Source organism: Triticum dicoccoides, chromosome 7A (genome assembly GCF_002162155.2).
Source record: "Triticum dicoccoides isolate Atlit2015 ecotype Zavitan chromosome 7A, WEW_v2.0, whole genome shotgun sequence".
Classification (NCBI taxonomy): Eukaryota; Viridiplantae; Streptophyta; class Magnoliopsida; order Poales; family Poaceae; genus Triticum; species Triticum dicoccoides.
Genome location: NC_041392.1, coordinates 518,790,362 through 518,801,345, shown reverse-complemented (window position 1 = coordinate 518,801,345; position 10,984 = coordinate 518,790,362). Strand labels below are relative to the sequence as shown.

Sequence of the window (10,984 nt, the reverse complement as noted above, 5' to 3'; positions counted from 1 at the left end):
CAATTTTGCATTAAATATGGCCTAGTATTTTATAAAAATGATTTGGTCCAATTTTGCAACAATTATTTGGGAGGTCCTTCACAAAAAAACCTCCTTTTGGACACTCGAAAAATGAAAAATGGTTTTTTTCGTACAAAGGAAATGAAAACTTCCTAAGGCAACATTGTTTGCCATACCAATATGCACCCTTGTGCACAATATGAGATCATTTGAACAAACTATGCCATGAATGTGGCCATAAGATTGATCATTTGGCTTGAAAGCCATTGATCTCCATACATGATAGCTCGTTTCTGAGAACACTTTTTTAAAATAATTGCCGTATTACAAGTTTGTTATTTTTCCTGGGAACTTGGCCACATATAATGACACAATGCGAAGGTTTCCCAATTTTTTGATTTTTTTGAATTTTTTATGCCTGTTTCAAAATGCGGTCAAAACGGCGGGCTTGACCGTTCCTAGCTAGTGGTTGAATATTGGAATTTTTTTGGTGTTTCTCTAATTAAATAGATACTTATGTACCTAGAAATGATTTTTGGAAAAAATAAATAGCAAACTATGAGGCAGCTGCAGTTCAAATTTGACCCGCTTCCAGCTAAATCGGCGGGAATTTGTCTTTTTCACCAGAGGTGGATCAAAACTTTTGACACCTAACCATTTTGTCAATTGTGCATTAAATATGTCCTAGTGTTTTATAAAAATGATTTGGTACAATTTTGCAACAAATATATGGTAGGTCCTTCACAAAAAAACCTCATTTCGGGCACTCGAAAAATGGAAAATGAATTTTCCGTGCAAAGAAAATGAAAATCCCTTTGGAAACATTGCTTGGAATTCCAAGATGCACCCTTGTGCACAATATGAGATCATTTGAACAAACTATGCCATGAATGTGGCCATAAGATTGATTATTTGGCTTGAAAGCCATGAATCTTCACGCATGATAGCTCATTTTTTAGAACACTTTTTTAAAATAATTGTCGTATTACAAGTTTATTATTTTCCTGGGAACTTGGCCACATATAATGACACAATGCGAAGGTTTCCCAATTTTTTGATTTTGTTTTGAATTTTTTATGCCCATTTCAAAATGCGCTCAAAACGGCGGGAATGATCGTTCCTAGCTAGTGGTTGAATCTTGGAATTTTTTTGGTGTTTCTCTGATTAAATAGATACTTATGTACCTATAAATTATTTTTGGAAAAAATAAAGAGCAAACTACGAGGCAGCTGCAGTTCAAATTTGACCCGCTTCCATCTGAATCGGCGAGAATTTGTCTTTTTCACCAGAGGTGGATAAAAACTTTTTACACACAAACATTTGGTCAATTGTGCATTAAATATGCCCTAGTATTTTATAAAAATGATTTGGTACAGTTTTGCAACAAATATATGGTAGGTCCTTCAAAAAAAACCTCATTTCGGGCACTCAAAAAATGGAAAATGAATTTTCTGTGCAAACAAAATGAAAACTCCCTTTGGCAACATTGTTTGGAATTCCAAGATGCACCCTTGTGCACAATATGAGATCATTTGAACAAACTATGCCATGAATGTGGCCATAAGATTGATCATTTGGCTTGAAAGCCATCGATCTCCACACGTGATAGCTTGTTTCTGAGAACACTTTTTTAAAATAATTGCCGTATTACAAGTTTGTTATTTTTCCTGAGAACTTGGCCACATATGATGACACAATGCGAAGGTTTCCAAATTTTTTGTTTTTTTTGAATTTTTTATGCCCGTTTCAAAATGCGGTCAAAATGGCGGGAATGACCATTCCTAGCTAGTGGTTGAATCTTGGAATTTTTTTGGTGTTTCTCTGATTAAATAGATACTTATGTACCTAGAAATGATTTTTGTAAAAAAATAGTAAACTATGAGGCAACTGCAGTTTAAATTTGACCCGCTTCCAGCTGAAACGGCAGAAATTTGTCTTTTTCATGAGAGGTGAATCAAAACTTTTTACACCCAACCATTTGGTCACTTGTGCATTAAATATGGCCTAGTATTTTAGAAAAATGAATTGGTCCAAATTTGCAACAATTATTTGGTAGGTCCGTCACAGAAAAACTCATTTTGGCACTCGGAAATTGGAAAATGAATTTTTTGTGCAAAGAAAATGAAAGCTTTATTTGGCAACATTGTTTGTCATTCCAAGATGCACACTTATGCAAAATACGAGATCATTTTGACAAACTATGCCATTGTTATGTTTAGAAAAACAGAGTGGATTGGATTTTTTTTTGTTTGCGAAGAGAGTGGATTGGATGGACCAATGAGATGTGAGGAACCACGTTCACGCGGATCACCGAATTGGACTCAATCTGAGCCATCCATCGCGCACCCATCCTATGGTGGAGCTTCTCCCGAGAAACAAAACCCTAACTCACCCACCCACCCTCCCCTCGATCCCCCAGATCCCACCTCCTCCTCGCTCTCTCTCGATCCCCTCCATCCCCCAGCCGCCACCGCTCGCCTCCATCCTCTCCCCGACCCCGGTCGGGCTCCACTCTACTCCACCGCCGGGGCCAACCCAACCACCGCCGCCTTCTCCCCCTCCTCTCCCCTCACCGCGGAAGATCCACTCACCCAAGTCCCGCTTTGTCGCCTCCGTCTCCCTCGTCTCGTCTCCCACCCGTGATTCCTGCCGCCGCCGCCCCCACCCACCGCCCTCCCCTCGCCTTCACCCACATCTTTCGTGGCGTGGCTCCTGGTCCTTTACAATGATGCAGATCGAAAAGCACCGCCGCGCTCCCGTCCAGGATGGTCCCCCACCGCATCTCATCTCATCTCATCGCCTGACAGCGCCGGAGAGAGCGCGGGCGCGGGCGGCGTGATGGTGGGGAACGACTGGATCACCAGCTACCTGGAGGCCATCCTAGACGCGGGGGGCACCGCGGGGGACATCTCGGCCGCCTCCGCCTCCTCCTCCGCGGCGCCCGGGGGCGGCGGCTCTGGGGCGGAGAAGAGGCGGGACAAGTCGTCGCTCATGCTGCGGGAGCGCGGCCGCTTCAACCCGGCATGCTACTTCGTGGAGGAGGTCATCTCCGGCTTCGACGAGACCGACCTTTATAAGACCTGGGTCCGCGTAAGCCTTCCTCGCCCCCGCCCCCTTCCTCGCTCCTCCTCCTCGTGTCTTAATTAACTGCTTGCTCCAGATTAGATTAGCTTAGGTGGATGTAGTTTCCAGCGATTTATTCTGGATTTTTTTGTTATGCACGTCAGACGTCGGCGATGAGGAGCCCGCGGGAGCGGAACACGCGGCTGGAGAACATGCCCTAGCGGATCTGGAACCTCGCCAGGAAGAAGAAGCAGGTACGAATGCCCCGATTTGCTTGCCAACTTTATCTACTCTCTAAGTAGCAGCACTGCGGGTGCCAAACTGTTGGGGGGCAGTTCACTACTGGTGCCAGCCGAACACATTAAACTAGTGTAGTTGCTGGTTAGTGATTATGTATGTGGCCGGGCATCATATCTGTTTCTGTTGCACCAGGGAATACTGAATCGTAGTCGTTCCGCATATGAATTGCCTCCCCGGGTGGTGCTGACAGTAATGATGGGTCCCCATTGTAGCATGTGCCTGCTCTGTTTCCTTCCTTCCTGTTAGCTAGAATGCCCCAATTCTTTAAAGTGTTGTTTTGGATGAACTCTCTCCTGTCATAAAATGCGGAACGACTATGAATTGGGGCATTCGTCCTGTATTGCTTGCTTGTTTACTCTACAACCTGTATTGCTAAAACATGTTATCCTACTCCATGATGGTGTATCATTTGCAAATACTCCTGGACATCAGCTCCCATTATGGTGCATTAACTATAATCTGTACCTCTAAAAGAGGAGTATAAACTGGAGTAATCATATGGTATTTGCTACTTTTCTCTGGATGAACATAATGTCCATAGGTTTACTGTCATCAATGTGTACTATAAAATTTCCCTGCACCTTTGCTGAAAAGATGCAAGTATGTAACACAAATAGTCCACAAAGTTATAGCTGTGGTATTGATTGCTTGAACAAGCAATCGAGGGCGTTAGATGATGATCTAGCCATTTTTCTCATCACAAAGTATGCATTGGCAATATAGTTTGCACCATTAGTTAGGTACTGATGTAGTCTTTTTTAGTCTTCTCATGAGATTGAAACATTTGATCTGATTTATGGTTTGTTGATTGTTGCAGACAAATGTATCAATCTGCTTAACTGTGTATGATTCCTGCATTTCCCAGTTGCAAATCCTAATCAAGGAGAATGAGTAATACAAGCTCAGGTGTAATGGTGTATCCACACTTTCGTTTCAATTACATTTAAGTGATACTTTTCTGCCTCCTTTTCCTCCTGTTTGCGCAAAAAGTCGCGTGTCTTTACTTGGTCAAAAAATTGTAGATTGTTTGGTCAGATTTCCTTACTTGCTTTAGGCATAAGAATAAGCTGATAAGAATAGAATATTGATACTTTGCATGCTATGAGTAAAATGCTCTATTTTCTTTCGTCACCTTTCTTGTATGCATGAGTATCTCATTTTAACTAGCTGGAGAATGAAAGCATTGTACAAGCTGAATTTGTGTTATCATTCTAAACAACTTGTTCATTTTTTATTGTTTTGTTCATAATATATTGGCTCCAGATTTTTTTGATTCTTTTCCGATTCATGTAATAGCTACCTTGCCTGGCACTGGTACAATTATGCTATACTGTTATACTATCTGTAAGGTAAATGACAACATTGAAAATGGCTCAAACCTGAAGTACTTTAAATAGATTGTTGTTTTAGTCAAATGTTGTTTAGAAATCCAGTTTGTACTGATAAACTTGCACAGTCTCTGCCTGTTTATAGTGTTAAATTTTGTTTGATAAATTCACTTTTTACTGATAAAATTGTATGGAGCACAACATAGTTTCTGCCTTTTGTTATAATGATAATTGTTGTTTAGTTGTAATTCCTTTCGCATTCTACAATTGTATAGATATTGTCCCATGCACAAGTGATATTCATGTCCAGCCAAATGATATCTTGTTCTTTCCAAAGTGATTTGTACCCAATTGTTTGTATACGTATTTTGTTCTTAACTGTAGATTTCCTCTCATAGTAGCTCCATGCAAAAGAAGGTTGAAAAGAGGAGAGTTTGTGACTGCTATAGAAGGACTGAAGGAGGTCCATGTTGAAGAAGATCGACAGAAGCAGTAGAGCTGTCATTGCCATTGTATTTGCGTTGTATGATGTATCCATGTTTACCCACAAAAAATGTATTCACGTTGTAATACTTTGATTGCCATTCTGGCTACTATTTCAATCAGTGTATTTTGCTAGTGCTGATTTAGATATTGGTTACTTATTTACTGTGAAATGAAATCTAAAGAACTTGACCCTGACAACCGGGTCCCATTACTAGAAACTGACAATTGGGACCAATCTTTTGAGAAAAAGAAAAACTGAAACTATTGGGACCAATTGGGACAAATGGGAACCTGTTACTAGAACCTGACAACTGGGACCCATCTGACTAGTGGACCCTTCTTTTGGGAAAAAAAGAAAAACTAAATTCGTTTAGACAAAAAGGCCACAACCCAACAATAAAAAGGCTGCAATATTGGGCTTGGCCTATGAACCCAACCAAAAATTGACAGACAGAAAAAAACACAAATAGGCTGAATTGTTGGGCTAGGCCCATGTAGAAAACCGAATTGGACCGGGCTGAATCTTGTGCCACATCAGCTTGCCACGCTGGATGCCTACGTGGCCTGGGGAGGTTGCTAGTGACCAAAATGCCACAGTAGGAATATTTTGGTCATAAACGTCCACGACCTTCTCACAGAGAAGGTCGCTATAGTCAGTTTATGACGGCCAGCTTTTGACCTTATGTTTTTGGTCACAAAAAAGTCACAAATGAAAATTTGTGACCATTCAGTGACCAATAGTAGTGGTCATAAGTTGACATATTTCTTGTAGTGAATGGTTCTGTCCACGGGGCGATGATGGCCATTATTACGTGGGCTGAAGGTGTTATTTCGGTGGTAGAGCCTCCGATTGTGTCGAAGTGTTCAGTATCGGGCAGTTTGGCCGGGTCCGGACTATTGTTACCGGTGTCCCCTTTCCATACCACGGATGACTTAAACAGCCTCTCCAAAAAGATGTTGGGGGGACCGCATCGCGTTTTGCGCTGATGCGGGCGAGGATATCTGCCGCCTGATTGTTTTCCCGAGCCACATGGTGAAATTCGAGCCCCTCGAACCGAGCTGACATCTTTAGGATGGCGTTTTGATAGGCCTCCATCTTCGGATCCTTGGCATCAAAGTCTCCATTTATTTGGGATATTGCGATGTTTGAATCCCCACGCACCTCCAGGCGTTGAATGCCCATGGAAACTGCCATCCAAAGACCATGTAACAGGGCTTCGTATTCGGCTGCGTTGTTGGAGTATGTATACATTATCTGCAGTACGTATTGAACTGTATCTCTGGTTGGGGACGTCAGGACGACGCCAGCCCCCAGACCAACCAGCATTTTGGAGCCGTCGAAGTGCATGATCCAATTGGAGTATGCGCCGTACTCTTTAGGGAGTTCGGCTTCCGTCCATTCGGCGACAAAGTCGGCCAATACTTGCGATTTAATGGCTCACTGCGGTTTGTATGTTATGTCGAACGGGAGGATCTCAATGTCCCATTTAGCAATCCGGCCCGTGGCGTCGCGGTTGTTTATAATATCATTAAGTGGCACTTCCGAGGCTACTGTAATCGAACACTCTTGAAAGTAGTGTCACAGCTTCCGGGGTGCCATGAATACCGCATAGGCTATCTTTTGATAATGTGGGTACCGTGATTTGCATGGAGTGAGGACGGTGGATACATAATATACCGGCTTTTGAAGATGGAATTTATGTCCGTCCGCTTCTCGTTCGACGACGAGCACTGCGCTTACAACCTAATGAGTTGCCGCAATGTACAACAGCATTAGTTCACCGATGTTTGGCACGGCCATGATTGGGTTGGTTTCCAGTATGGCTTTTATTTCTTCCAATCCGGCTGTGGCAGCGTCCGTCCACTCGAAGTGTTCGGTGCGCCGAAGGAGGCGATAAAGGGGTAATGCCTTTTCTCCTAAGCGGGAGATAAAGTGGCTTAGAGCCGCCACACATCCAGTTAATTTCTGGATTTGTTTGAGGTCCGTTGGGAAAGCCAACTGTGACAGAGCTTGGATTGTGGCCGGATTAGCTTCAATTCCTCTACTGGAGACAATGAAGCCCAGGAGCTTTCCGGCTGGTACGCCAAAAATGCATTTTTCCGGATTGAGCTTGATGTGGTATGATCGGAGGTTGTCAAATGTGAGCCTCAAGTCGTCTATTAGAGAGTTGACGTGTTTGGTTTTGACGACCACATCATCTACGTATGCCTCTACTATTTTGCCGATCTGTTTCTCCAGACATGTCTGAATCATGCGTTGATATGTTGCGCCGGCGTTTTTGAGCCCAAAAGGCATTGTGTTGAAATAGAAGGGGCCATATGGTGTGATAAATGCTGTTGCGGCTTGGTCGGACTCCGCCATCTTGATTTGGTGGTAGCCGGAGTATGCGTCGAGGAAACACAATGACTCGTGTCCTGCGGTAGCATCGATAATTTGATCAATGCGGGGGAGGGGAAAGGGGTCCTTTGGGCAAGCCTTGTTGAGGTCCTTGAAATCGACACATAGGCGCCAAGATTTGTCCTTCTTTGGTACCATCACAAGGTTTGCTAGCCAGTCCGGTGTTTTATTTCTCTAATGAATCCGGCCTCTAATAACTTGGATAGTTCTTCTCCCATAGCTTGTCTCTTAGGTTCAGAGAAACGCCGAAGAGTCTGCTTGACCGGCTTGAATCCCTTTAGAATATTGAGGCTGTGCTCGGCCAGCCTGCGTGGGATTCCTGGCATGTCTGAGGGATGCCAGGCGAATATGTCCCAATTCTCGCGCAGGAACTCTCGTAGTGCGGCGTCCACGGCGGGGTTTAACTGTGCCCCGATGGAGGCTGTTTTTGTAGGGTCCGTTGGGTGGACTTGGAATTTGACTATTTCATCCGCTGGTTTAAAAGAGGTGGACTTGGATCTCTTGTCAAGTATCACGTCATCCCTGTCCACTCTGGAGTGTAGTGCAGTTAATTCCTCGGCCAAAAGGGCTTCGGATAATGCCTCGAGGGGCAATGCGGCTGTTTTGTTTTCGGCGCGGAGTGCTGTGTCCGGATCACTATGTAACGCCCCGAGACCGATGTGCCAGGTGTCATTCAGTTATTCGCTGTTGTTGCCTTGTCATTGCTTGCGTGTCATGCATTGCATATCATGTCATTATGCGCATTTCATTTGCATACGTGTTCGTCTCATGCATCCGAGCATTTTCCCCGTTATCCGTTTTGCATTCCGGCACTTCCTTCTCCTTCGGTGGTCATTTCTACCTTTCTTTCTTGTGTGGGGGTTAAACATTTCCGGATTGGACTGAGACTTGCCAAGCGGCCTTGGTTTACTACCGGTAGACCTCCTGTTAAGTTTCGTATCATTTGGACTTCGTTTGATACTCCAACGGTTAACCGAGGGACCGAGAAGGCCTCGTTTGTGGTGCAGCCCAACACCCCTCCAATTTGGCCCAAAACCCACCTAACTCTGCTCCATCATCTAGAGCGTTCGATCATGATCGCGTGGCTGAAAACCGCACCTCATTTGGACTCTCCTAGCTCCCTCTACCTATAAATATATGATCCCCTCCGAATTTTTCGCGCAGTCCAAACCCTAACCTTTGTCCACCTCGCGCCGTCGGACAATCTCGTCCGCCCCGGACATGTCCGCCGCCCTCAGCCACCTCACTCCGACCAACCGGAGAGCGCCACCTCACCGCCGCCAGCGCCCTCACCCACTCAGCTCGCGCCACCTCAGCGCGCCACCCTCTCTCTCCTCTCCCTCCATCGCGCCAGACCCGCGAGGCCCATCCACAGCCCGCCTCGCACCGCACCGGGCCCGAGCCGCCGCCGTGTGCACACAGCGCCGCCGTCTCGCTCTGGATCGGGAGGAGCCCGATCCCGCAGCTGCCTCCATCCCGAGCGCCTCCCCTCGCCGGACTTGCACCGCCGGCGACCACTAGCACCCGCCATCCCAAGGGAGCCGCCATGGACGAGCTCCACTTCGCCGGCTTCCGCTTCCCCGAGCGCCGCCGGCTACCTCCGTCACCGGATCTGGGATCCCCGTGGCCAGATCCGTCCATTCCCGCAGATCTCCGCCGTGCCCGCCTGCCGGAGTCCCCGCTGCCGCCGCCCTGTTCCTGTTCGTGCGTCAGGCGCGAGGACGACGAGCGCCTTCGCCTCCTCCCCGCATGGGCCCAGCTCCAGCCGGCCCGAGTCCGGCCCAGCGCGCCGCCCCCGCCTGGCCTGCCTCCTACGCGCCATGGGCCGCGCCTCCAAGCCCAGCCGTGCCACGCTCCAGCTCCCGCCTCGGCCTGCCTCTCTCCTCCACCGGCCTGCTTCCCCTCTAGCTGGGCCAAGAGTCCATGGTGAGCTGCCCCCCCGCGGTTCCTTAGTATTTTTTTTCTTCTGCTGGCCCAAACTGCTCCAGTTTTGGCCCATGATGTGTTTTTTTCAGCGCCTGGGATTTTTCCTATTTATCCAGAGATTGCCAGTTTTGCAGATTAGTCCCCCTAGTTCATGCATTTAATAACTCACTAACCGTGCATCGGATTAAAATGTTTATATATGAAACTTGCTCAGAATTTTGTGTAGGATAATAATATCCAACTTTCATCCATGTTTAAAATATTTAGAATGTTGTTTGCATTAATTTGCTCCTATGTCATGCTAAAATGATTTAATTCATAACTTAATAACCGTAACTCCGAATTTAATAAATTATATATGTAAATGGGGTAGAAAAATGCCTAGTTTAACATGGTGACCTTTATTTGCATGTTAAACAACTCTAAAATTGTGTTTAGGGCAGAACAGTACCAAACCTTAAATTATGCATATGAGGATTTTCCGGAATTGTTGTTTGTTGCTTCCGGCCTCATTTAAACTTGCCTAGATAGGTAGTTTTGTTGTGCTTCACCTCTTGCCATGTTAATCAACATTTAATATTGTTGGGGTACATAAACAAGAGAGAACTAAATAATTGATGTGGTGTTTTGTCAATATGCATCCCGATGCATATTGAGCTCCACTTAATTTGTAGGATTGTTTGTGCACTTTGCCATGCCATGCATACTTAAACCGGACATGCATCATACTTGTTTGCGCATCATGCCATGATTATGTCGTGGTTGTTTACTATGTTGTCTGCTTCTTTCCGGTGTGCTTCTTTGGGTTGGTTCCGATAACGTCATGTTGTGAGGGTTCGTTCGTCTACGTTCCGTTTGTCTTCTTCATGGACTCGTTCTTCTTCCTTGCGGGATCTCAGGCAAGATGATCATACCCTCGAAATCACTACTATCTTTGCTATGCTAGTTTGCTTGCTCTTTGCTATGCCAATGCTTCGATGCCTACCATTTGCTTGTCAGCCTCCCAATTGCCATGTCAAACCTCTAACCCACCATGTCCTAGCAAACCGTTGATTGGCTATGTTACCGCTTTGCTCAGCCCCTCTTATAGCGTTGTTAGTTGCAGGTGAAGATTGAAGTTTGTTCCTTGTTGGAACATGGAGATGTTGTTCCTTGTTGGAATATTGTTTACTTGTTGGGATATCACTATATATCTGATTTAATTAATGCATCTATATACTTGGTAAAGGGTGGAAGGCTCGGCCTTATGCCTAGTGTTTTGTTCCACTCTTGCTGCCCTAGTTTCCGTCATATCGGTGTTATGTTCCCGGATTTTGCGTTCCTCACGCGGTTGGGCTATAATGGGAACCCCTTGACAGTTCGCCTTACGTAAAGATTTTCCAGCAATGCCCAACATTGGTTTTACCATTTGCCACCTAGCCTTTTCTTTTCCCTTGGGGGTCGCGCGCCCAAGGGTCATCATTATTTTAACCCACCCCCACCC

At 45.5% G+C, this 10,984-nt stretch overlaps 1 protein-coding gene across 1 annotated transcript; it reads left to right on the top strand.

Annotated features, from left to right (window-relative positions):
- The first annotated feature begins 2,838 nt into the window (after positions 1-2,838).
- LOC119333583 (probable sucrose-phosphate synthase 4) lies at positions 2,839-3,284 on the top strand. The gene is made up of 2 exons (XM_037606436.1): positions 2,839-3,090; positions 3,228-3,284. Exons 1-2 carry the CDS (start codon positions 2,839-2,841, stop codon positions 3,282-3,284), a joined length of 309 nt encoding a protein of 102 aa, XP_037462333.1.
- The last annotated feature ends 7,700 nt before the right edge of the window (positions 3,285-10,984 follow it).

Excerpts from the sequence above, each read along its gene's own strand:
- LOC119333583 (XM_037606436.1), top strand. The coding sequence starts at position 2,839 with ATGGTGGGGAACGACTGGATCACCAGCTACCTGGAGGCCATCCTAGAC. Across the intron at positions 3,091-3,227 it reads TTTATAAGACCTGGGTCCGC|ACGTCGGCGATGAGGAGCCC; the intron begins GTAAGCCTTCCT and ends TATGCACGTCAG.